General features: G+C 41.6%; 2 protein-coding genes across 3 annotated transcripts; one reads left to right on the top strand and one right to left on the bottom strand.

Annotated features, from left to right (window-relative positions):
* Positions 1–7,729: 7,729 nt before the first annotated feature.
* Positions 7,730–20,537, top strand: TRIM68 (tripartite motif containing 68). 2 transcript variants are annotated; one of them, XM_065944597.1, is made up of 7 exons: positions 7,730–7,795; positions 10,436–10,917; positions 12,535–12,630; positions 16,626–16,886; positions 17,333–17,355; positions 17,934–18,034; positions 18,238–20,537. In XM_065944597.1, exons 2-7 carry the CDS (start codon positions 10,492–10,494, stop codon positions 18,786–18,788), a joined length of 1,458 nt encoding a protein of 485 aa, XP_065800669.1. In that variant the 5' UTR covers positions 7,730–7,795; positions 10,436–10,491; the 3' UTR covers positions 18,789–20,537. The 2 variants fall into 2 exon arrangements, with proteins under 2 accessions (XP_065800669.1, XP_065800670.1); XM_065944598.1 differs by having other exon boundaries at positions 7,736–7,917.
* Positions 20,538–24,691: 4,154 nt separating this feature from the next.
* Positions 24,692–26,065, bottom strand: LOC136175000 (olfactory receptor 52I2-like). The gene has a single exon (XM_065945293.1). It carries the CDS (start codon positions 26,045–26,047, stop codon positions 25,076–25,078), a length of 972 nt encoding a protein of 323 aa, XP_065801365.1. The 5' UTR covers positions 26,048–26,065; the 3' UTR covers positions 24,692–25,075.
* Between the last annotated feature and the right edge of the window lie 878 nt (positions 26,066–26,943).

Here is a 26,943-nt window from a genome sequence, read left to right as displayed (position 1 = left end):
TCTCTCTGAGCCCATCCAATCAGTCACCAAGTTCTATTTAATTTACTTCCTGGAAATCTTGTGAATCAGATTCTTTTTGTCCATGTCTTTTGCCTCCTAACCAAGATAACCTCTGCCTAGATCATCAGAATCATTTGTTCACCTGCCAGCCTCATAGAATATCTTTTGCCATCAATTCACTGTCCACCGGTGTGATCTGCCAAACACACATCAGTTCATAACATTATCCCATTGACTTTAGAATAGAAAGTTCAAGTTCACACTTCATAATACAGTTTATTAAAGCCTTCATGTGCTATCTCCATTCATTTTTCCATCCTATCTTTAAGCATTCTACCTCCCTTTCTGAGTGCCAAGTCCCAGACCCACAGACATTGGCCTCCTGCTTCAATGTGCCATGCTTTCTTTCTTTCACTCTTCAACTTTCACATATTTTCTCTCATGGTAAAAATACTCACCCTCCTCCCTGTTTTTATTAAGTTTTAGCTTTCAGATATCTGTTTAAACCTCCTTCCTTAGAAAGATCTTTCCTGGGGCCTAATTTTGATGAAGTCACTTGACTCTTTTCCCCTTTGCTTCAAATAAAGCCTTTAACATTCTGAGAGTAATTAGTCTCCATAATTCTGAGCAGATCTTATCCTCTTATTTTTGGAAGGGGGAGATGGACATTAATATGTATATTTAAAAGCGGAGGTTTATAGAGTCCTCTTTCACTCACTCTTCATGCAGAAATTATTGGTCCTCGTATTGATGTTCACTCATAGCTCACAATTCAGTTACTTCAACCGAGGCATGTGTAACAGGTGAAAGTGAAAGTGAAGTCACCCAGTCATGTCCTACTCTTTGCGACCCCATGGACTGTAGCCTACTAGACTCCTCGGTCCATGGGATTTTCCAGGCAAGAGTACTGGAGTGGGTTGCCATTTCCTTCTCCAGAAGATCTTCCCAACCCAGGGACTGAACCCAGGTCTTCTGCATTGTAGGCAGATGCTTTACCATCTGAGCCACCAGGGAAGTGAAGTGAAGTGAAGTCGCTCAGTCATGTCCAACTCTTCGTGACCCCGTAGACTTTAACCTACCACGCTCCTCTGTCCATGGGATTTTCCAGGCAAGGGGACCAGTAGGTCCCCTTAAATTGTTCTTAGTAGCATCAAGTTGGCACAATTTTTGAATGAAGGGGTCTCATGCACACATTTCAAGCTTTTTTTTCACTTATTATAGTAAAAAGAGTGGTATTTCACTGAGTAAGGTGAACTTTTATAATTACAGTATATCCCTATATTTTTGTTTCAATATTTTTCTAAAGAAATACAGAAAAAAATCATTCAACATACACAGAATGTTAAAAGGTCCAACCAATAATGGAGACCTCTGGCCAGAGATATACTCAAATTCTTGACTTAGGAGGTACTAAATTATATGAACTTGCTGATAATAATTCCCAATTGATATCATGACCCACCAAGTGTCCCTCAACAAGGTCCTACACTGGAATTTTCTCAGCTCCTCAAATGAAAGTTATCTTTTTTTACACCCACTTCCAAGCACTTGCTTTGTCTAGCACAGTCAACCTCTATATCTCTCCTTTACATACTAACCATTCTTAGATTTCACTGTAGGTACTGCTTCTACAAGGAAACCTTTCCTGTAAGAAAATATTCTCTTGTTCCCAAAGGTATCCAAGTTTCTTTTGCAGATGAGTAATGCCACTGTTTTTGTTAGGAAACATTGGTGGACATGGCCACACAAGGCCACAGACAGTCCTCATGAAAAGAGAACATGGCTTTAGAAATGAGTCTTTACATTAATAGTTTGAATAAGACAAGAAAAAGAAATATATGGTATGAGAATTAGAAAAATAACATGTAATCATGATCTGTGGATTAGTGATTTTATATATGTGTGTGTATATCTCCAAAAGAATAAATTAAATGGAATTTAATTGAATAATTTAATTATATCCCCCAACTTTTCAAAAGACTCAATGCAATCTCAATAATGGCCTAACAGGTCATTTTGTACAACTTGACAAGCTTAATTAAAAATTTATAGCAAAATGTAAATTGCTAAAAATAGCCACAACACTCAAAATTTTGGACCAATGTGGAAAGACTTGCTATATCAAATATCAGGACTTATTATAAAGCTATAATAATTATGAAAGTATGATATTGGTACAGAGTACCAATAGTAGGCTACAATGGGGCCAATGATTTTCTAGTCATAAAAGCCCATTTCCTTTATTCATTCTTGTGTCAATGGACACTTAAGTTGTTTCTATGTCTTAGCTTTTGTAAATAATGCTGCAGTGAACATGGCAGTACAGATATCTTTTTGAGGTAGTGATTTCATTTTCTTTAGGTATATACACAGAAGTGGGATTTCTGGATCATATAGTAATTCTATTTTTTTTTTAATTTTTGAGGAAACTCTGCACTGTTTTCCATGATGGCTGTACTAATTTACATTCCCACGAACAATGTACAAGGGCTTTCTTTTCTTCATATCTTTGTCAACACTTGCTATCTCTTGTCTTTTTGATACCAGCCATCCCAGTGGGTGTGAGGTGATATCTTATTGCATTTCCTTGTGATTAATGATATTGAGCATCTTTTCATTACCTGTTGGCCATTTTCTTATCTTCTTTAGGAAAATGTCTTTTAAGTCTTTTGCCTAAGTCCTTTCTAATGGGATTGTTTTGTTTTTGGTTTTTGCTATTAAGTTGTATGAATTCATTATATATTTTGGATATTACCCTTCATCATATAGATAGCTTGCAGATACTTTTTTCCTGTTCCATAGGTTGCCTTTTTATTTTACTGATTGCTTCTTTTATTATTATGTCTGTTCAACTTAAAGTGAAATGATAGTAAGGGATATTTTGCTTATCATTGTCCTCTGAACACCACAGTTGCACCTGATATTTCTGTTTATCTATCTATATATCTTGGGCCCATGCAAGGCTATATAACAAAAAGAAAGTTCAGCATGAAATAATGGTAAGAAAAGATAAAACATTACACTCAGGAATGTTCTGGAAGTACGTAAATATATCTTTAATTCTCTAGCTTTGTGTGTCAAAAAAAAACTCAGCTAAGAAGATAAAATTCAGTAAGAATCTATAGTTCCATCACCAAGAAAGAGCAAAAATTCTTCTTAAAATTTGAGATTCTTGTGAATCTTTGAGAAAAAGGAGAAAAGCAACTCTCTTGGAGGAAGGCTCTCATAAAACCATGCTAGTAGGCCCTCACATCAGAGCCTCCAGTATTTGTGGAAAGAGCTCTACTTCATGTCTCCATGAGCTGGCCAACTGACCTGTGCCATTTCTTATGATCTTCCTAAGAAGACACCCAACCTACAGTTCACTACGAAAAAGGCAGAACTCCATGAGAACCTACATCAGCTAAGAATAGTGACTTGTTAAACCATCATTCATAGCCATGAGCAAACAAAGAACACAAATAATGTGAAAAGTATCAGAACTTCAAGAAAGGGAATAAATTCGAGAAATCATATCAAATGCCCAGAAAAAAAAACAGAGTAGAAATGAGAGAACTTAGGAAAAAAAACTCATAGCATCAATGAGAGCTGAGAAAATCCTGTTGTGTTTAAACAAGAACAGATTGCTATAGAAGAAAGGCAATGTGCAAGCAAAAAAAATAATAATAATAATTTGAAATAATGACAATAAAAACAGAGTATATAAATATTATGGGGGAAAGTTGCTTGTTTCTTAACCAAGAAAGGGAAGATAGAGAAATATTTTCTTGAATCCTTTAATCCCCATGATGAAAACACAACCAAATGAAAACAGAACCAAATGACTGAATAGAAACAGAGCACCTGTTGTCTCTCTGCCCAATGTTCTGGGAGAACCTCTCAAGTTGACCACGCATAGCTCTTTGTTTTTCAGCAAATATACAAACTTGGGCAAGAAAAGGTAAAAGACATGGAGGGAAAATACAGGCATTCCAGAAGGAAGGGAAGCAAGGGATGGAGCAGACAGAGTAAAATCAACAATCAAGGAAATACCTCGAAGAAAATTCCCCAAGGTGCAAAACCTGTCTTAAGACATTCCATGTTCATTCAGTCATAAAAGATATATACTTAATTTCAGATGAAATTCCTAAATTCCAACAAAAAATAAACTATCCTGTATGTATCTAGACAGATATGCCTACAAAGTAATGCCAAGTTATACCAACTAGCATATAAGTTCCAGAAAGGCATTTTTCTATTTTGTCCACTGATATATTGCTGATCACTTGAAAGAGTACTATTACATAGTGGACACTCAATAAATAGTCATGGATGAATTAGCTAGCATTAAGGAATCAATCTCTACCTGAGGTTATGAAAATATTCTTTTAATTGTTTTGGGAAGTTTAATTGTTTTGACTTTTATTGTTATATTTACAATACACATGTGAGTAGTATGAGGTTAGGGTTCATGTTTCATTTTTACCATATGGGTATTTGGTGTTTCCAGTACCATTTATTAAAAACATCCTTCTTTCCTCATTGCTCCATAACTTTGTCATTTAACAATTGGCCATATATGAGCAGGTGTACGTCTGGGCTTTTATTTCTATTCAATGACCCACTGGTACCCTGCACCAATATCACACTTTCATAATTACTATGATAACATGGAGAAATTAATTGAGAATTTTCTTAGCAGATAATCTGACTTGTCTTAGTTTGAGGGCCCCAGAAACAAACTGGAAACATGAATCCGAGCTCAAGTAGTTCCCAAGACAAAATAGTAGGAGTGGTGGGAATGAGAAAGGGAATGAGAAAGGGAGGGAAAGGAAGTCAATAAAGTGTGTATTATCAAGCAGGTTATCTCCATGGAAAGCTGGGCCTCAATTCCCTGTCGCTCCTCTCCCTTAGCACAGATAGAGCCTATTCCACAGTGAGTCATTCAACTTGTCCCGGTCCACCTTGGATTAAGGCAGAGGGTTGGTATCTGTAGTTACAATCATGGGATGTATCCAAGACAGAGCATCACCTGAACATCTGTCTGCCTCTCAGAGCAAACAAAGCACCCTGATCAATGCCAGGAAGGAGAGCTGCTGTCTCTGTGCAGTGGGTTGATCTGTCTTCAGAACTGCTCCATCCAGCATTCTCCTAGTGAACACAAACCCCCTTCCCCAGCAACACTAATGTGTCCTTTTGCTGGGGCCCTTGAGAGTCGGTCATAGTTATGAAAAACTTGCCAAGTTACAGATGAAAAGGATCTTCCCTTTAACTGTTTTAACTTTACAGGAGCTCCAGACAATTACCATTGACTCTTGAACAACACAAGTTTGAATTGTGTGGGTTCACTTACATGAGGACGCTTTTTGGTTAACATTAGAAAATGTTTTAGAGATTTGCAACAATTTGAAAAATTTCATAGGCGAACCATGTAGCCTGGAAATACTGAAAAAATAAGACAAAGTTAGGTATATCATGAATGCATAAATTATATGTAGATACTAGTCTGTCCTTACATAGACATAGGGTGAGTAATATTTAATATAAAATAATGTGTTCATTTCCTTGCTATTTCATAACTTTGCTTTCAAAGTACTACATTACTGTACAGTATGTCTCCCTCTCTCTTAAATACAGAAATGTATATAAGCCTACCATCACAGGTAAGTAGTTTTATAAAATATGAAACAATTTCCAATACTGTATTATTAATATGACTATAATACTGTATGCTATGAAAATTTTATAACAATTCATTCATTAGTGTATAGGCTACAGTGAAGCAATCATATCAATTACACCAGTCTACCAAAAAGCAATCATATTGCTGCTTCTTGGTTATCCATGCATGAATTGCTATAACTATAAATATTAATTTTTCATGTTATCTTTTGATTTTTATGTCTAATGTTAATAATATCTGTAACATCTATGGTGTTTTATATCATATAAGACAATATTGATGTAGATGCATACTTGCTAAGTCACTTCAGTTGTGTCTGACTCTTTGCAACTCTAGGGACTGTAGCCCACTAGGCTCCTCTGTCCATGAGCTTCTCCAGGCAAGAATACTGGAGTGGGTTGCCATGCTCTCCTCCAGGGATCTGGACCGGCATCTCCTGTGACTTCTGCACTGCAGTTGGATTCTTTACCACTGAGTCGCCAGCGAAGCCCACTGATGAAGGTACTGATAGATAATTCATCTTGTAAACAGATGTAAAGTTATGATGTCAATCAATATAGCATAGTAGAATAACTGCATTTTCTCCTCATAACTTTAATAACATTTTTTCTCTGGTTTACTTTATAATAAGATTATAGTATATAATACTCACAAAATAGGTTAATTGTTTATGCTATTGATAAAACTTCAGGTCAACTGTAGGCTACTAGCAATTAAGGTTTGGGGGAGTCAAAAATTATAAACAGATTTTTGACTGTACAGTTGGCCCCTGCAATGTTTAAAGGCCAACTTACAATCAATTTGATTGAGTCTCTTGAACAGAGTCTGTGGCCTAAGGTTATAATTCCAGAACCCAGCATAAAGTATAAAAAGTGAGTGCTCAAAAAATGTTGAAAGTGTCCTGTTTCGATTAATCCATTTATTATTCTGTTAGGCAGCCGTGTCTCCAGATCCAAGTGAGATGTACGGTACAGCTCAGACCTCAACTATCTCTTTTCTTCTTTTTTTGTTCATGGCCTCATTAGTTTAAGGAATTTTCTGGGCCTCACCCTTCAGAATTTAAACCACATCCTGAGCACTGACACTGGCATTAAGATCCACAGAGTCTCTTAGTCCCAACAAGAAAATCATTTTGAACTAAGCTTCAGTTGGAGGATTTTCTGGTTATTTTCAATGCAAACAGGGTGTGCCTTTATTTGCTTATCCAGTAAACAATGAAGTATCAGGAAAAGGACAAGGGGCAGAGACTACAAAGAAATCATCGCCTTAAGTAGCAGCCTGAGTGTTTCTGTGAGGGTCTAGCACCCCCTGTTTAAATTTTTTTTTACAATTTCTATAGAAGTTTCGAAAGAGGAATTCCACTTACACTCCGCCAGTTCCCACCATCTGTTTCTAATTCTAAAGCGGGGTTGTGGCAATAGTGATGAGAGGCTGCCTGCTGAAGTACTGAAGGATAAGAGCTTGCCAGGAAAACCCAGGGTTTTCTTATGAGAAACCACCATCTGGAGCCAGGAGAGGTCGCTCATCTTGCAGGAAACTATAAAGTCTACTGCATTATCAATGCCCAGCCCTGCACTAAATTGGGTCACAGAACCAGACCTGGTTGATCTCATAGGGTGCTGAAGTTAACGTAGAAAACTGGCTAAGGAATATTATTAGGTCCAGGGCTACCGCCTAAAAGGAACAAGGTTCGCCCAGAAGAACCACTAGTCATCCATTGCGGAAGCATTAAGACGCAAAGGGTTCTTTAGCCTGAGGGCTAGCTGGGCTTCTGCTACTGCCTAGTCTGAACGACCTCATCCTGGAGTCTCACTCCTCGACCCGTTCTCTACTGACTCCTGGGCCCTTCTACAGTTTAAAGGGTTCTGAGTAGGGGAAGGGGCCAGAAAAACAGAAAACAGGCCGTCTGGGCGAAAGGTGGGCGCAGCCCCGTCCCCTGCTCCGACTGGCTAGGGTTGTCCCGATCCCTATCTGTGATTGGCTGCTTCCGCAAAGATGCCGGCGGGGCGGATCCTGACGCCAGGTCCTGCACGTCATTCATTGGCTCCTTCCTTGTGGGCGGGGCCTCAGGGCGCTGCGGGAAAGGCGGCCGAGGAGGTGGACGCAGCTGGGGTCTTCGTCTCCGGGCCAGCGGTAAGTGCCGCTCTGGCGGGGCCAAGCGCTTCGGACGCTGTGGAGACTCGACCATGGGAACCAACCGGGCGTCTCCATTTTCAATTTCCGCCCTGGGGCCCCAGTTCCGGCTGACGAGGGAGGTGGGTAGACAACTGTGCCTCTTCAGAGGTCCTGCAAGCGATCAGCCTTACTCTGCCCTCACCCGCCCCGTGCCCTGGGGCTCTGCCTGGCATCCTGTGCCCGGAAGTTACCATCCCCCTCTGCTCCCGAATCGCGGAGGTCACCGCCTCCCCACCTCCCTCTCTGGCCCCACCTCTCGAGTCTCTTTCAGGCTCCGCCCCCTTCCCCCTCAAACGTCTTTCCTTGAGGGCCCGGGGCTCTGCCAATCGCAGGGTTGAAGCAATTAAACTTTTGATAATTAAGGTTTTGTCCGAGGAATTTGTGTAAAATAAAAACAAAATAATAAGGCAATAGTTACTATCCCTAAATCCTTTTTTGCAGAGACTTGCAGAGGCCATCACTTTTTTTATGTTTAGAGCTTTTTATGTCTCTCTAAATAATATTCTTCAATCTATTTTCTTGATTTATCATTTTGGTATTTACCCGACTTCCCTTCTGCTACCATCTTCTCAGTTTTCAGTAACTCTTTTTATTCATTTGTTGGTCCACTGTAGCTTTAAATCATAGATATCAATATCTGTTGTGTAGCTGGTATCTCTTGGTGCCCCCTCCGCTTTAGATGAGGATGTTGACATTTCTTTCATATACAGCCTTCTATCAGCTGGACCTCTACATTTAATTCTCACGTATTCAAAAATATTTGAGCACTGTTTTTGGCCTTGAGGATATGGTAGTAAACAGACTATGTCCCTATCCTCATGAAACTTGTACTGTGGGAAGTAAGACACATACAAATGACATTCAGAGCAGGAATTTGGAGGTCATTTCAAGCTGGAGGGACAGCAGGAATCCGAGTGGGGTGGAATGAATGGACATGGGGCGGGGGGGTCTGCAAGAAAGTGTGGAAGTTTCCCCTTTTGCTTGACAGGGCTGTTTCAGGGTCAAGAGGGAGCTTCCTGTTGGACTGAGGGCTGGGGAACCAGGATAGGCTGTTGGGTAGGTCAGTGACAGTAAGACAAGCTTTTAGGATACTGATCCTACAGCGTGGTAGTGTCAGTGGGAGGAGGAAAAGCAAGAGGCAAGGAGGCCAGTGAGAAGGCAAGACCTGCTGATTGCCTGTAACACTCGTTCAAAATCTACTTATTGCCCCACTTCTTCAGGAAGCCTTACTGAGCTACCCTAAGCCACCGTGATTTCTCTCTCCTCTTGAATTTTTATTATCCTTGAAGTTAGAGAGGTTAGATACTTTGCCCAGGATAGAATGATGGAGCCCAGGACCAAGCATCTGTAATATGAGAAGAGTAGAGTAATGATTTCTACTTAGGGTTGTGAAATACATTGAGTCAGTTCATTTAGAATACTCATAAGAGTGCCTGGCATATAGTGTATTCAAGGAGTGTTTGCTATTATTACAAATGTATAGTATGCTCTCAACTCCCTAACTAGTTGTAAAAGCATTTTGGGTTTAGGAGCTATTTTCTATGTCTAGGTCATGTATTTATTCAGCAGTACTGCATGGCAGGCAGTATTTAGATCCTCAGGATACAATGGTGACTAAAACCATCAGAGCTCTTCCCTTTATAGACTAGGGGGTAATACACACTTGCACAGTGAACAAATACATATTGCCAACTGTACCAAGAGCCTACCACTGTTCCTTTGTACACACCTATAGCCTGGGCAGAAATCTCAGGCTTCTTGCTGGAGTAGTGAATTCATCAATAATGGGTTTCATTATCATCAGATGACCTTTGTTTTTCTCTTCCAAGGGCTATTTGTCCATATCTGCTTCTAACATATCACTGAGGAGATTGTCTTGGCATCTTAGTGGATGTTAGTACTGGAAAAGTGGGCAGAGGTTTACAGAAGGTGGGGAAGTATTGTTGGTTTCCTTATACCTTATACTTCAGTGTGCATCACAAGAAAACAGAATGAGCCTATAGGCAATGGGCTTCTGGCATATTAACTTTTCTGCATCTTGACGTAACTATACTTAGAAACATCCTAGAGAGTGGGGCTGGGGATATTTCTGGCTTTAGTTTGGCTACTGAAACACCACATGGCTAAGTTCTCTTGAATTCACCCAAGTTCAAGAGGAATAGTGTTATTCTGCAGAGCATGATAGAGGTAGAGTGAGAATGGTCTGACCAGTGAACCCCAAGGAGGTCAGAGATGGTCAGGTGAATGGAAACTGAGAATTCTCAACATCCCAACTCTCAGGCACCCCCAGATGCCCCTTCTGTGATGTGAGAAACATGACTCAATCAGATTCAGTTGGGAAGACCAGTGCTTATTACACAGGGTCCATAAAGGGAGTGGCTACTTACTCCAGTATTCTTGCCTGGGAAGTCCCATGGGCAGCGGAGCTTGCCAGGCTACAGTCCATGGGGTCACATAGAGTCAGACATAACTTGGTGACTAAACCATCACCATTAAAGATCCAAATGAGGCAGTTATGTTTTCAGTCACTACTCATTCCTTTTACTGCTCCCGCTGCTCTTCTCCTTTTTCTCTTATTTGTGTTTCTTTCCTTCTCAGCCTTCAGTGCCTCCACCTGGTTTTGTTCATGTTCTGCGGAGGGTGTGGCAGGAACCATGGATCCCTCAGCACTGATGGAGGCTGTAGCAGAAGAAGTGGCCTGTCCCATCTGCATGACCTTCCTGAAGGAGCCTGTGAGCATCGACTGTGGCCACAGCTTCTGCCACAGCTGTCTCTCAGGACTCTGGGAGGTCCCAGGAGAATCCCAGAACTGGGGTTACTCGTGTCCCCTCTGCCGGGCTCCCATCCAGCCCAGGAACCTGCGGCCTAACTGGCAGCTGGCCAATGTTGTGGAAAAAGTCCGCCGGCTGGGGCTGCACCCAGGAATGGGGCTGAGGGGTGACGTGTGCGAGCCCCACAGAGAACAGCTGAAGATGTTCTGCAAAGAGGACGGCCTGATCATGTGCGAGGCCTGCAGCCGGTCCCCCGAGCATCAGGCCCACGATGTTGTGCCCATGGAGGATGTCGCCTGGGATTATAAGGTGAGAAATGGAGGCCAGCCCCCGTCCCCAATCCAGTTTCTCCCCTGCCCCTCACTTGGCTATCTCTAGATCAAGAACTTGAGAGGGAGCCCCAGAGACAAGATGAGAACGGATTCCTTTGACTTCTCACACCACCAGGTCCTGGGTGCCTGATCCAGTGAGCTGCACGTCTCCTTGCTTTTATGACCTTTCTTCCTTCCCTCCCACTTCCAAACCTACCCCCACCCCTTTCCTGATCCCACAGGCCTTAATGCCTAACCCAAACTTGCTTTCCTTACTGAGAATTTGAGGGAGACCAGTTTGGGTTAGCTGGGGTTCTGGGTGCCTTGGATGAAGTCATCAATACTGTACCTATCAGAACCTGCAAACTCCTAGCAAAGCCACAAATAATCTTTCGATATCAGGTGAGTCATGTCAAACTCCTCATTTTATAGACAGACAAGAAGGCTTGGAAATCTGAGATCATGATCGTTGGTTTTAGAGCTAGAAAGGACCATGGCAGAGTCATTTAGGATTGAGTTAGATTGATCTTATGTTGTAGGGTCCCTTCTGACTTAAGTTAGTGAAAGGAAGATCAAAGACTTTGATCAAAGACTCAGGTCTTCTTTCTCCTTACCTAGTGCTCTTTCTCTTCTTACCTTTTATTTGTTGCGGGGCTTTTGGGAAAGCCATCTCTGACACACACACTGCTCCTTTTTTATAGTGATCCTTCTTGACTTCTAACTTCTTTTTCCTTAGATGTCCATGCTGACATCTTTATCAGAATCATTATCCCAATGATTCTGTGATACATTGATCCTCTACTGGTCTTAATTCTTAAAGTTGAGATTAGAAAGTAAAAGTGTTAAATGAATCCCTGATTTAGCTGTTTTCTTCTGCAAAGAAAATTTCTGAAAAATAGTTTATTTTGTTTTGCAGGTGTTAGAATAGGGAGGCAATATCCCTTGCACACAAGAATTAAAGAGCTAAGTTAAATCCCAGCCCAACCATTTACCAGCTGAATAACTTTGGATAGGTCACTCTCTAAGCCTCAGTTTTATTGGTAAATCTTTAATAAAATGGTTAATATTGTTATGAGATTACTTTATGCTTTCCAGTAGTAATCTCTTGCATTTGTATCTAAGATAGTACTCTTTTAATGTCCATAAGAACCATGCAAGGATCTTGCAAAAATTCAGATTCTAATTCAGGGAGGTCTAGGGTGAAGCCCAAGGTCCTGCATTGCTAACAAGATCCCAGGTGATGCTGATGCTGCTGACACACATGGGCCACACTTTGAATAACAATGTTTAGGAGGCTGTAGGATAACAAGGCAGGAAAGTGTGAAAAGAGGCATGCATAGGAAAAGTCCAAGGTACTTTTCTGGCAAGGTTGGAAACAGATCTTTTCTTCTACTTTACAGAAACTTAGAGACTGTGGGAGAGTAAATGATTCTCGGATGGAAAGACCTTGGCTGTCATCTGGGCAGGAATCCTCTGTGGCTTCCCTTTTCTCCCAGCATCCGTCCTGGCCATCCTCTGAGGGATGCTTGTTTTCCCATCACCTGCCAATGCTCGGAAGCCCGGCAATCCAGGCAGGCTGCCCGAGGTGGCCTCATGAGGTTTTTATCTCTTTCAGTGGAAACTCCATGAGGCTCTGGAACATCTGAGGAAAGAGCAGGAAGAGGCCTGGAAGCTGGAAGTTGGTGAGAGGAAACGAACTGCCAACTGGAAGGCAAGTTGCCCCCTGAGGAAAGGAGTCTGTATGGTCCCTGTGTTGTCCTGAAGCTGGCTTCCTCATGGCCCCCTCCTTATTCCTGTGAGGCAGAATGTGGGGTTTGAGGACAGAAAACCTGGGGTCCTCATACCAGCTTTCTGTCCCAGGTATGCAGCTTTAAGCAAACCTTGGAACCACTTGCTTATAAGTTCCTTGAATGTGATGTAGGGAGAACCTCTGGGCTTACATCCTCATATGTGAGAAAGGAAAAGTGCACACCTCACATGTACTTTAGCTCACAGAGGTATGACTTGTTTAATCCTTAGTAGAGTATAGTTTCTGTTTTTCTTTCCTCAGCTAGAGCATATTTACTAAAAGTTAAGTAATTAAAATATTGGAAAATCATCTTGGAAATAAATTCAAGGCCCATAACTATCAAACTATCTCAATCAACAGGAGGTAACATTGAATCAATCTAAAACAGCAAAAAGAATTGATATAACACCAGTAAGAAATAAAAGCAACTAACAGTGTAATTTTACACTGTCTTAGAGGCTTAAGGGTAATGCTTCTGAAAATAGAATATATTATTCTGAAAATGTAAAATAATATAGAACATAGAGTGCCAAGATAGTATCCTGAGCCCTGCTGGGGTCATAAGAGTTAGTAATAGGGACTAAGGAGCATGTCCTGGAGCTGTGAGAACAGGAAAGGAGGAAAAATATCCTTTATCTTTGCCTTTATAGTGCCTGGCACACAGTACCAAAACATTTCAGAGCGTGTGTATATGCACATGCCAGTGTCCCCAATCCTGGGTGGCCCTTATACGATCAGTATCTGTGCTGATTTCTTTTTTTTTTTTTTTATTTTATTTTCAATTAGAGGATAGTTGCTTTACAATATTGTGTTGGTTTCTGCCATACGTCAACATGAATCACCCATAGGTATACATATGTCCCCTCCCTCTTGAACCTCTCTCCTACTTCCCACCATATCCCTCTGCTCACAGAGCACCAGATTGAGCTCCCTGCTTCATGTAGCAAATTCCCACTGGCTATCTGTTTTACACATGGTATGTATATGTTTCAATGCTGCTGTCTCACTTCATCCCACCCTTTTCTTCCGTGACCGTGTCCACCAGTCTGTTCTGTGTCTGCATTTCCATTGCTGCCCTGTAAATAGGTTCATCAGTACCATCTTTCTAGATTCTACATATATACATTAATATATAATACTTGTTTTTCTCTTTCTGACTGACTTCATTCTGTATAATAGGCTGTAGGTTCATCCACCTCATTAGAACTGACTCAAATGTGTTCCTTTTTATGGCTGGGTAATATACCATTGTATATATGTACCACAACTTCTTTATTCATCTGTCAGTGAACATCTAGGTTGCTTTCATATCCTAGCTATTGTAAATAGTGCTACGATGAACATTGGGGTACATATGACTTTTTCAGTTATGGTTTCCTTAAGAGTATATACCCAGTAGTGGGGTTTTTGGGTCACTTGGTAGTTTTATTCGTAGTTTTTTAAGGAATCTCCATATTCTTCTCTATAGTGGCTGTTATCATTCCCACCAACAGTGCAAGAGAGTTTCCCTTTTCTCCAGACCCCCTCCAGCATTTATTGTTTGTAGATTTTTTGATGGTGGCCATTTGACAGATGTGAGGTGATACCTCATTGTTGTTTTGATTGTATTTCTCTAATAATCAGCGATGTTGAGAATCTTTTTATGTGTTTATTAGCCATCGGTGTATCTTCTTTAGTGAAATGTCTGTTTAGATCTTCTGCCCGCTTTTTGATTGGGTTGTTTTTCTGGTATTCAGCCGCATGAGCTGCTTGTATATTTTGGAGATTAATCCTTTGTCAGTTGTTTCATTTGCTGTTATTTTCTCGCATTCCAAGGGTTGTCTTTTCACCTTGTTTATAGTTTACTGTGCAAAAGCTTTTAAGTTTAATTAGGGTCCATTTGTTTATTTTTGTTTATATTTCCATTACTGTAGAAAGTGGGTCTTTGAGGATCTTGCTATGATTTATGTTAGAGTGTGTTCTGCCTATGTTTTCCTCTAAGAGTTTCATAGTTTATGTCTTACATTAAGGTCTTTTAATCCATTTTGAGTTTATCTTTGTGTATGGTGTTAGGAAGTATTCTGATTTCATTGTTACACACAGCTGCCTAATTTTCCCAGCACCACTTACTTGAAGAGACTATCTTTTCTCCATTGTATATTTTTGCCTCCTTTGTGCTAAGGTGCCCATGGGTGTGTGGATTTATCTCTGGGCTTTCTATCTTGTTCCATTGGTCTGCATTTCTGTTTTTGTGCCAGTACTGTACTGTCTTGATGACTGGAGCTTTATAGTATAATCTGAAGTCAGGAAGGTTGATTCCTCCAGCTCCATTCTTCTTTCTCAAGATTCCTTTGGCTATTTGGGGTCTTTTGTGTTTCCATACAAATTATGAACATTTTTGTTCTAGTTCTGTGAAAAATATCATTGATAGTTTGATAGGGATTGCGTTGAATCTGTAGATTGTTTTGGGTAGTATAATCATTTTCACAAGATAGATAGATTCTGCCAATCCAAGAGCATGGTATATCTCTCCATCTGTTTGTGTCATCTTTGATTTCTTTCATCAGTGTCTTACAGTTTTCTGCATAGAGGTCTTTTGTCTCTTTAGGTAGGTTTATTCCTAGGTATTTTATTCTTTTTGTTGCAATGGTGAATGGAAATGTTCCCTTAATTTATCTTTATGATTTTTCATTGTTAGAGTATAAGAATGCAAGGGATTTCGGTGTATTAATTTTATATCCTGCAATTTTACTATATTCATTATTTAGCACTAGTAATTTTCTTGTGGCATCTTTAGGGTTTTCTAGATATATTATCATATCACCTGCAAACAGTTTTACTTCTTCTTTTCCAATCTGGATTCCTTTTATTTCTTTTTCTTCTCTGATTGTTGTGGCTAGAACTTCCAAAACTATGTTGAATAATAGTGGCAAGAGTGGCCACCCTTGTCTTGTTCCTGATGTTAGGTGAGATACTTTCAGTTTTTCACCATTAAAAATAATGTTTGCTATGGGTTTGTCATATATGACCTTTATTATGTTTAGGTATGTTCCTTCTATACTTTCTGGAGAGTTTTTATCATAAATGGGTGTTGAATTTTATCAAAAGCATTCTCTGCATGTATTGAGATCATATGGTTTTTATCTTTCAGTTTGTTAATATGGTGTATCATATTGATTAATTTGCATCCCTGGGATAAAGCCCACTTGATCATAAATATGATCTTTCTAATGTGTTGTTGGATTCTAATGTGTGTTTGCTAGAATTTTGTTGAGGATTTTTGCATCTATATTCATCAGTGACGTTGGCCTGTAATTTGCTTTTTTTGTTGGCATCTTTGTTTGGTTTTAGTATCAGGATGATGGTGGCCTCACAGAATGAATGGGAGTTTTTATTCCTCTTCAATTTTCTGGAAGAGTTTGAGCAGAATAGGTGTTAGCTGTTCTATAAACTTTTGGTAGTATTCACCTGTGAAGCCATCTGGCCCTGGCCTTTTGTTGGAAGATTTTTTTTATTACAGTTTTGATTTCTGTGCTTGTGGTTTATCTGTTGATATTTTCCATTTCTTCCTGGTTCAGTTTTGGAAGGTTATACTTTTCTAAGAATTTGTCCATTTCTTCCAGGTTATCCATTTTATTGGTATATAGTTGCTTGTAGTAATCTCTTATGATCTTTTGTATTTTTATGTTGTCTGTTGTAACTTCCCCTTTTTCATTTCTAATTATTGATTTGAGTCTTCTCCCTTTTTTTCTTGATGTCTAGCTAATGGTCTGTCAGTTTTTGTTTATCTTCTCAAAGAACCAGCTTTTAGTTTTATTGATCTTTGCTACTGTCTCCTTCATTTCTTTTTCATTTATTTCTGCTCTGACCTTTATGATTTCTTTCCTTCTACTAACTTTTGGGGTTTTTTGTGCTGATTTCGGATCCTGGCTGTGCAGATACAGGTGGAAACCCGAAAGCAGAGCATCATATGGGAGTTTGAGAAATATCGGCGATTACTAAAGAAAAAACAGCCACCAGGCCGGCGGTTGGAGGTGGAGGCCGCTGCAGCTCTGGCCAGCCTGGAGCAGGAGGAAGGGGAGACCATGCAGAAACTGGAGTTAAATCATGAGGCACTCATCCAGCAGAGCCGGGTCCTATGGAGGATGATCGCAGAACTGGAAGAGAGGTCTCAGAGGCCTATCCGCTGGATGCTGCAGGTGAGGAGCAGGTTTTCCTGGGAAGTCTGAGCCAGAGCTGAAGGTAGCCTGGCATTCTGAGAGAGGGGATTGCCTAGTCTTCAGTAGGGCCTTTCAGCACTTGGCCAGCCAGCACGGATCTTGTTACCCACCACCAGTACCGGTTGTTCCCATACCCTGGTCTGGTGAATGGCCTCGCAGCCTCCTAGATGAGCATTGTTTGGGCAGCTCTTGCCTCATACCTATTCCTCCCCTCTGGCCAGAGAGTTGGGATGGAGCCCGAGGTCGGCCAGTCTGGCAAGAGGGCTAGGTCTGCCCTGCCCACTCCTGTAGGCTCCTCCCCTCTACCCCGGCATGCCTCCTCTCCAGCTCTCTGCCTCCCTCTCCATAGAGAGACCTCTGTGTCTGTCTGGTCCCTTTGAGAAATAGGGCATACTCATGTGCTGTCTTTCTTTTTCTTCTTCCAGGGCATTCAGGAAGTCTTAAACAGGTATGTTTCCATCTTTGGGATAGTGGGGCCTGGCCAGAGCTAGAAATGGGGAAGGAACGTAGACCAAGTACCTACAGAAAAGTGGGTGCTGGTCTGTAAACTTCTCCCTATACTGTTGTATTGGATAAAGAAGCTTTGAACATCTTTCTTTTTTTAACTTGTATTGTTACTTGGTCAAATTCATTTCAACCATTACCAATAAGAATTTCGGTGAGAGCTATAAAATGTGTGGTGGCCTGAGCAGGTGGCCCAAGGAGAGGGAGTGCCTGCAGGTGTCTGCATGAACGTTGGTCCTCTGAGTCTGCGTACCAGCCCTTCTCCTCTGCTGTGCACCTCTGCCTCTCCCAAAGTCAGAGTCATACCTAACCCTTTCCATGGCCCAGGAATGTGATTATCTCTCTGTGCCATAGACTGTTCAGCCCAGTCAAATAATTATCACCTCCCTGCTCTGCCTGCTGTTGTGAGGAGGGGCAGCTCACTGACTCCATCCCTGGCCAAGCCCCCTTTCTGTACTAAGGGAAGGCCCCGCCCTTGGCAGAGCCAGGACTTCTGACCCCAAGGCCTTCCCCATCTACCAGGAGCAAGTCCTGGCGTCTGCAGAGACCAGAACCAGTCTCCTTGGAGCTGAAGACAGACTGCCGTGTGCTGGGGCTCAGAGAGATCCTGAAGACATATGCAGGTAATGAGCGCAGGGCAGAATTGCGGTGAGTGGGGAGTGGGACCCCTCCCCGAGGAATGAAATTTCCCAGTGCCCTCTGGATGCCTCGTCTCTCCTCACCCTCACCCGTCATGGAGGAAATCTGTGGCTGTATCTGTCACAGAGAGGTCACCCAGGCCCCCTCACTCTGTGTCAGGGCGCCAACCAAGACCTTTTCTCCTCAGCGGATGTGCGGCTGGATCCAGACACCGCCTACTCTCGCCTCATCGTGTCTGAGGACAGGAAGTGTGTGCGCTATGGAGACACCAAGCGGAAGCTGCCCGACAACCCTGAAAGGTTCTACCGCTACAACATTGTCCTGGGCAGTCAGTGCCTCTCCTCGGGCCGGCACTACTGGGAGGTGGAGGTGGGAGACAGGTCCGAGTGGGGCCTGGGCGTGTGTAAGGAGAACGTCGACCGGAAGGAGGTGGTCTTCTTATCCCCCCACTATGGATTCTGGGTGATCAGGCTGAGGAAGGGCAGTGAGTACCGGGCAGGCACTGACGAGTACCCCCTCCTGTCCTTGCCCGTCCCTCCCCGCCGGGTGGGAGTCTTCCTGGATTATGAGGCTCATGACATCTCCTTCTACAACGTGACTGACAACGGCTCCCACATCTTCACTTTCCCCCACTACCCCTTCCCTGGGCGCCTCCTGCCCTATTTCAGCCCTTGCTACAGCATCGGAGCCAACAACACTGCTCCCCTGGCCATCTGCTCTCTGGACGGGGAGGACTAAGAGAGCCACCGTTTTAGCCAGAGGCCTCGTAGGTTCACCTGGCCCGCAGGGGTCTGAAGGGAGGACCCTGCCCCTGGTGAGGTGATCCTGCCCAGAGAACTGAACTGGAACACAGGGATTCCACTGCCTGACCCAGTGGTTTCACTCCAGGGCCAATGTCTCCCACTAAGCTACTCATGTTAAAAAGCCAAGACTTGGCCAGAGGAGCATCACAGCCCTGTGGGAAATGCAACAAGGCTTTTGGTGAGGATCAGAGTGGTCCTAAGGATCAGGGCAGTCCTTTCTGCAGGTCACTCCCCTTGTGCACATCTGTGTCAAGGCCATAAATCAGGATAATAAAGTAGATCTGACCTTCAGGAAACCCACTGGGTCAGGTTTACCAATAACCAGAAGAATCCTGTCTGTGTCCAGAGCTGGTTACTGTGCCAACACCAGCAGGAGGATACTTCACCTGAGGTTTGCCACCTCTGAGCCCCCATGTTTGGCCCCAGCACTCTGACCTCCCAGCTGGAGAAATGTGTCACTGACCACCCAGATCACCCACAGTGGCTGTCCCCTCTCTGAGCACAACCTGGGTGAGTCACTGTCTCAGACTCTAAGCAAACCTGTGTCCTAGTCCTGCTCTTTTCTCTAAATAGCAGGATCAGAAACCTATGAACCTTTGTTTCTATTTTCACTTCATGGGTGAAGAAACTGAAATGGCCTTAATCCAGCCAGTTATTTCTCACAGCTGTGGAGAGAAGAGTACATAGATTATAAAGTATTTCTCATGTTCAAATGAAACAAAGTTGATGAACTTGCTTCTCAGGTCACACATCTGCATATCATTCATTACATTCAGGTCTGAACATCCCAGTCTTTGAAAGATTTTAAGTGTCCTCAATGGGAAAATGGGTGTAGTAACTGCATCCTCTCCTACCTCACAGAGTCGTTGTGAAGATCTCAGATCCATCCTGAATGTTTGTTCCTTTCTCAGGGACAAGGAAGGCAAGCCATGGATTTTGCCTGTGGTGACCTTCCCATCTTGCCTTTTCCCAGCATCTTTGCAGCACTGCCTTAGTTTCCTAGCGCCTCTTCTGACAGTCCTGCCCTTCAATAGAAAGATGCCCTGCCTGGCAAACTTCAGGCCATGGTAGTATATTCAGCATTGATATGTGTTTGTCTTTGGATTAGAACAGGGACTGTGACATCAGGGTAGGAACTGGAAATAATACAAAGAAAAATGTAAAACAAATGCACTGAAAGGAAGGCTCACCCATAATCTCCTTGGGCAAAAATGAGGATCTTTGTATGTCACCAAGGGAACATTCATAGTTCTAGTAGCTACATAATATTCTGCCTTTGTCTCTCTAAATCTGTGACAAATGATAGAAAGCAGAAGGAAAGCGTGGGGATAAAGAATAGGACTAGGCACAAAAGGCTATATATTATGATGAAGGTGAATTAAGACTATATCTGGGCTATTGTTGTGTGTGGTGAAAATAATTCATTACAGGTCTTCAGACTATGAAGTGGGAACAGTTGTGCTGGAATCAGACTGCGAGGCAAGTGTATGAAAACTGGGCTTTGCTTGTTTCAGGGGCTACAGTATACATGTATTGTCACGTTGATGCTGTGTAACACAACCTCTGATGTAGTTTAAGCTTGAAGGTGGTGACTGTTGAGTTAGGATTGGGCAGCAAAGTAGGCACGGGTTAGGTATATGCAGAAGTAACATAATTCCTATAATAAAGAATAGTATAAATTGTCTTTCTGATGTCATTGTATTGGTTGTTCACATGTAAATGAGGTGCAACAGGCCAACGTGGAGAAATAAGCTCCTTCTACCCACCATTCTTCCAAGTTGCTCCTTGAGCGTTAGCAGCAGAGTGGGAGAACTTTCCATCATCTGCCTGGAAGGGAATGAACTGGTAAGTCACACACCTGGTCCTGGCAAAGAGTTGAGCTGATCTACATGAGAAGGACCTTGTCTTTGTGTGTATAGGGGGGCTGGGCAGGGGAATTCCCTGGGTAAATGTGAGTATAGACTTGAGAAATAGAATGTAGGAAATAGAATGTAGAAAGTGCTTCCAGTTATGTCCATGGAAACTTCTCAGAGAGGCTAGGGGCTGAAACGCTGTTATTCTTTTATGATGGTTTTCTTAAGACAAACCTTGGACGTTTCCTAGAAAAAGAATTGCTGGGTGAGTTCAGTCAAACTTAGGAAGAAATAAGGAGTAGAATGTGTTCATTTGTAATGCGCTCTTTGGACTGTTATTTTGTTTCTGTTTTTATATGTATAAGCTCATTTGGGTGCCATAGTTACATGTTAGAAGAATAACAAGGTTAAACATACTATGTGTTAATCATAATGTCTGATTTTTAAGACCAGGCAAGATAAAAGGTCTTAAGTATATGACAATCCTTGTCTCTAGGGTAGTCGCTGACAATAATCTTCTAAGAATAAGAATCTTATTTGTTCAGTTCACCATTGTAGCTCTATTCTGGTACTGAGTATGTTTTTGTAAATATTTAAGTTTCAGTGAATTTTCTTTTATATACCTAGAATCAAAACAAAAGTAAAACTCTTCTTGCCCCATAGGGGCATGAAAGATCAAATGTTATTTAATTGCAATCCCATTCAAAAACTTATTTGATACAATATTGTAATTAGCCTCCAACTAATAAAAATAAATAGGAAAAAATGATATTCTAAAAGAAAAAAAAACAAGCTTATTTGATGGCTAATTACATAAGAAGTTCAGAAGGGGAAGAGGCTGGTAGACATGTGGAGGGCAGAGTGCCTTCACTGCACCTAGAATGCCTAGGGTTGTACCTCCATGTTGGTGTGATCATTCACTACAAGCCAGGGATGATCTTTGCTCATCTTTGTTTTGCTGCCAGAGAAAATAGAAACCAAGGGTTGCAATGTCTTGCCCTTGAGAGAAAAGTCTATTCAAAGGGTAAAACACTTGGGTTCTACAGTGGACAGAGGGACGATCCTTGGGTTCCCAACTCTCCACAGGAAACCCAATCTTCCTTTTTTTCAAGCAAGATTGTAATTTCTTAAAATTCTAACACAGTCAATTGAGGGTTCCAGTGTGTAGTTAAATGAGCATATGTTCCTCTGCTAAGACAAAGGTCCTATCTGAATATACTGGAAGAAGCACAGGGTTTTCTGTTTGGAGTAGCCATGGCAGGGACCCAGTCCGCTTTGGGAGGTATGAAGTTCGATATTTGAGAATGTCTCATCTGGCTTCAGAGAATACCAATGTGAATGAAACACAAAGCTGGCAGGGCAGGGTTCTGATGGAAATGCCAGAAAAAAAAAAATTTCTGTTTTTCATGCAGATTGGACTATCCTTTTGTCACTTTCCTTCAGGTTCTGTAGTGCATCTAATAATTCTTTGATTTAATAGGCATAACCAAGTCACTGGGTAGCTTGTGGAGAGAGAATAGTGTGACTTGTCAAAATGGAAATCTTACCAAACACGCTTAACCATCACACCGTCTTGATGGTTTTATGTTACGGAGTTGCAAGGGGTTGATCTGGTTTTTAGAGGTGGATTCCTACTTCTTTGATTTTCAGAAATAAAATACATTCTAAGCAAGTACATAATATTAGAAAAAGGTATAGCTGCTAAGATGTTAAGCATCACTTTGCTTTGGAACAGTTTCAACATGAATGCTGATCTACACAGAAATACGTTTAATCGGTGCCTAGGATTACCCTTTCAAAGTATGAAATTAAAACATTATTGGGTATATGTATAAGTATATACAGTATTTCAAGTGTTGTTTTATGTGATTTCCACTCATTTTTAATTTAATTTAATCTTCAGTACCCTCTATGAATTAGCATTATTTCTCCATTAGTAGAAAGGAGGTAAAGACTCAGATAAAATAACTTGTCATCAACACTTAATAGGAAATTATATTTTATTATGATTTTCATATGTACCAGAATCAAATATATACATCTCTTACATATGAAATATCTTTCTTTTAACATATATGGACTTATTCAGTTAAGATTTTCTGCAAGGGGAAAATGAAAACAAATTCACATTGCCTTAGCCTCTGTTGCTTAGAAACAAAAAGCTGGTGAAAACTATTAAGTTGGTGCAAAAATAATTGGGGTTTTGCATTGTTGAAATTTACCATTTGATATTGGGATACATTCTCAAGTGTGGTTATTTTATACATCATTGTAATGTACATATATATCATTTTATGACTTTTTGCTAGTTATTACTTGCTGTTTATATTTATTTTAGATTATATAACTAATGTTAGGCAAAAAGTAAATTCAAGGGACTTTTTTATTCAAGTTCAAATGAGTCGTAAAGCAGCAGAGATAACCCACAACATCAACAATGCATTTGACCCAACTGCTAACAAATGTACAGTGAAGTGGTGATTCAGGTTTTGCAAAGGAGATGAGTGCCTTGAAGATGATGAGCATAGTGGCCAGACGTCAAAAGTTGACAGCAACCATTTGAGAGGATCGTTGAAGCTGATCCTCTTAGAACTACACAGGAAGTTGCCAAAGAACTCAGCATTGACCATTCTATGATCATTCGCATTTGAAGCAAATTGTAAAAGTAAAAAAGCTCGATAAGTGGGTGCCTCATGAGCTGACTGCACATCATCATTTTGAAGTGTCGTCTTCTCTTATTCTACACAACAACAAACCATTTCTAGATCAGGTGACGTGTGATGAAAGGTGGGTTTCACAGACAGCCAGTGAAGACCAGCTCAGTGGTTGGACCGAGAAGCTTCAGAGCACTTCCCAAAGCCAAACCTGCACCAAAAAAAAGGTCATGGTCACTGTTTGGTGGTCTGTTGCTGGTCTGATCCACTACAGCTTTATGAGTCCTGGCAACACCATTACATCTGAAAACTAGGCTCAGTAAACTGATGAGATGTGCTGAAAACTGCAGCATCTGCAGCCAGCATTGATCAAAAGAAAGGGCCCAATTCTACTCCACAACAACACACAACCACACTTTGCACAACCACACATCACACAACCATGCTACAAAAGTTGAACAAATTGGTCTACAAAGTTTTGCTTCATCTGCCTTATTCACCTGACCTTTCTCCAACTGACTACCACTTCTTCAAGCATCTTGACTACTTTTTTCAGGGCAGACAATTCTATAACCAGCAGGAGGCAGAAGATGCTTTAAAGAGTTCATCTAGTCTTGAAGCACAGATTTTTACACTACAGGAGTAAACAAACTTACTTCTTGTTGGCAAAAATGTGTTGATTATAATGGTTCTTATTTTGATTAATAAAGATGTATTTTAGTCTAGCTATGATGACTTACAATTCACAGTGTAAAACTGCAGTTATTTTTGTACCAACCTAATACAGTATTCCAACCAGCTTTAACAATGTGTGTTAGTCGCTCAGTCGTGTCCAACTCTTTGCCACCCTATGGACTGTAGCCCGCCAGGCTTCTCTGTTCATGGAATTCTCCAGGCAAGAATACTGGAGTGGATTGCCATTCCCTTCTCCAAAGGAACTTCCCAATCCAGGGATTGAACCCTGGTCTCTTGCCTCATAGGTAGATTCTTTACTGTTTGAGTTACAGGGAAATTTACAATAGTGGGTATTTTAATATAGAGATATATCTTATAGAACTTAATAAGAGATATATACCTGGGTGATCCAAATTAATTCTAACCAGTTTCTTCATCTCATTTTGCTCATCTGCTTCTCTTGCTGTGGAACAGATTTCTCTTTCCAAGTTCATGTTAGGAAATGGCCACTATCAGTGATCCCATGTTTATATCCACTCAGATAAAATCAAGTCCGCTTTCACTAGAGATGGACCCTGGTCCAGGTGTGAGCATGTGACCCATGTTGAGTGGATTGATTAATGGCCAGAGGTTAGTGGCCTATATATTAACAGTTAATTCCACATAATCACACAAGATGAACAGTTGTGAGGAAACCAGTCAGGTATGGGGGACCCAACAGTTGGTTTCTTCTGCAGAGGGTCCAGTCAGATACTAAGATGAAAATGTTGGTCAGAATCTAAGCAAAGAAAAATCCCAGCTCTATATTCTCCACCAAACTTATATCTGATTCAGTTTCTAGGTGACTGAAACCATAAAAAGTGTTGTCAGAAAATTATTTCACTTACATCCGTGGTAGAAATTGAAAAGGTAGGCAAAAATACCCTCCAGAGTTTCATCTTGGAATTTCTATGCTACCAGGTGAACCAAATGAGATCCACAGAACTCTAAGTCATCTTTGAAGGTGTCTGGAATCTTCAAGGGCTCAACAGACAAAGTGTTCATGAACCCAAGTTGGAGTGGTTAAAGAGGCAGTGCGTTAGCAAGCTCCATGTTCGATTCTGTATTTGCTTGGTCTTCAGGCCATAGATGATGGGATTCAAGGTTGAAGGAATAATGAGATACAAGTCAGCTAACAGCACTTGGGTGCTCAAAGGCACTATGTCCTCCCCCAGCCAGGCCACATAGATGGATGCCATTCCAGGTAGGTAGTACAGAGCTATAACCCCCACATGGGAGCCACATGTGCTTAATGCTTTCAACTGTGCATTCTTTGAGAGATCAAAAACTGCCTGGAGAATCAGGATATAGGAGGCAGCAATAAACGCCACATCAGAACCCACAATAATGGAGGAAACAATCAGGCTATAGAGACTACTGGGCCTGGGGTCGGCACAAGCCAACTTGGCCACAGCGATGTGCTCACAGTAGGAATGGAGAACCACGTTGGAGCCACAGAAAGGCAGATGACTCACCATCCAGCTCAGTGGAGTCATTGATATAATAGCTCTGATGGTGATGGTCACACTCATTCCCAGCATCACTCGAGGTGTGAGAATTCTCTTATAGTGTAGGGGCTTACAGATGGCCACATAGCGGTCGAAAGCCATGGCCAGCAGCAGCCCCGACTCCACAGCTGTTGCTGCATGGACAAAATACATCTGAGTGAAACAAGCACTAAAGCTGATGGAGTTGTCTCCTGAGGAGAAGATGCTCACCATCTTGGGCACCACCGAGGAGGCCATAACCATGTCCACGGCAGCCAGAACACACAGGAAGCAGTACATGGGCTCCTGTAGCGTGGAATCCATCCAGATGACAGTCACTATGAGGGTGTTTGCTAACAGGGCTGTGGGATACATGATGCTCAGTGAGATAGCCAGCCAGAGATGTGAAGACTGCAGACCTGGGATACCCACCAGGATGAAGGTGACAGGGGCTTCTGTTGTATGGTTGTAGGGTGACCCCATCATCACAGATGAGACTGCTTTCCTGTTAATTTTTAAAATTAGGTAAGAATGCAATCCCAGAAGATTTGTTCCCATCTCTGGTGTTAGGAGAGCCTGATTATATTCTCAATTCAGTGCGCCACAGGATGAAGGAATCCACATGTGACAAAGTTATCCTATTCCCCTTTACGTCCTCCTCAGTATTCTTTGCCTTACTAATTTCTATTCATTCTTCAAAAGTTTGCTCATGAACTATTTCCTTTGGAAAGTCTTTTCTTCTCTACCACCTCCCCCAACCCCTGCCAGAACTATATTAGGTAACTTATGGAAATTAGGAACTTATGGAATCTCCTATGCTGACCTCTGAGGGATCTAAATTGACCATTCCAGTACTCTGCCTGGGACTTCATTCAATTATGTGTGTCTTGCCCGTGGCCTTTTAACTTGTACCAAGTGTCTGACCCAGAGTTTTGTTGCCCAGATCCATTAAGAGAAGATATGTGTACTCATCATAGCCAACAGTTGAATGAATGAGAAATCAGAGGAAAGAGTTTTTTTCTTATCTCTGTATGGTAAGTTCCTAATATTTAATTATTGTTGAATGAAACAATGAACTTCCTGAACACATCGCATACTGCATCTTTTCCTTCCTCAAATGCTTACTGCCCTAATACTGGATCTCTCAAGGCCTCAGGCTAGTGGGTAAACACATGGATATTGTGTGACTATGTTGACTTTACAATACTCAAATAAAGCCCGAGAACTCTATCCCAGGTGTCCAGGCAACCTTAAATAAAGAGTGCTTACTTGCCAAGTCTTAAGACTAGACCGCTGTTTATAACATCCTGTCCATCCCCTCAGGAAGAGGTTTTCAGGCTGAGACCTCTCCATATCCTTGGACACTCTTCACTTGATTCTTT

The sequence above is a fragment of the Muntiacus reevesi genome, chromosome 9 (genome assembly GCF_963930625.1).
Source record: "Muntiacus reevesi chromosome 9, mMunRee1.1, whole genome shotgun sequence".
NCBI classification, from domain to species: Eukaryota; Metazoa; Chordata; class Mammalia; order Artiodactyla; family Cervidae; genus Muntiacus; species Muntiacus reevesi.
This window is presented reverse-complemented; position numbering and strand designations above follow the sequence as displayed.

What these genes read in the sequence shown, in the direction of transcription:
- LOC136175000 (XM_065945293.1), bottom strand. Translation starts at nt 26,047, where the DNA reads ATGATGGGGTCACCCTACAACCATACAACAGAAGCCCCTGTCACCTTC.
- TRIM68 (XM_065944597.1), top strand. Translation starts at nt 10,492, where the DNA reads ATGGATCCCTCAGCACTGATGGAGGCTGTAGCAGAAGAAGTGGCCTGT. An exon ending in AACGAACTGCCAACTGGAAG is followed by an intron (nt 12,631 to 16,625) that starts GCAAGTTGCCCC and finishes CTGGCTGTGCAG; the next exon opens with ATACAGGTGGAAACCCGAAA. An exon ending in ATTCAGGAAGTCTTAAACAG is followed by an intron (nt 17,356 to 17,933) that starts GTATGTTTCCAT and finishes CCCATCTACCAG; the next exon opens with GAGCAAGTCCTGGCGTCTGC.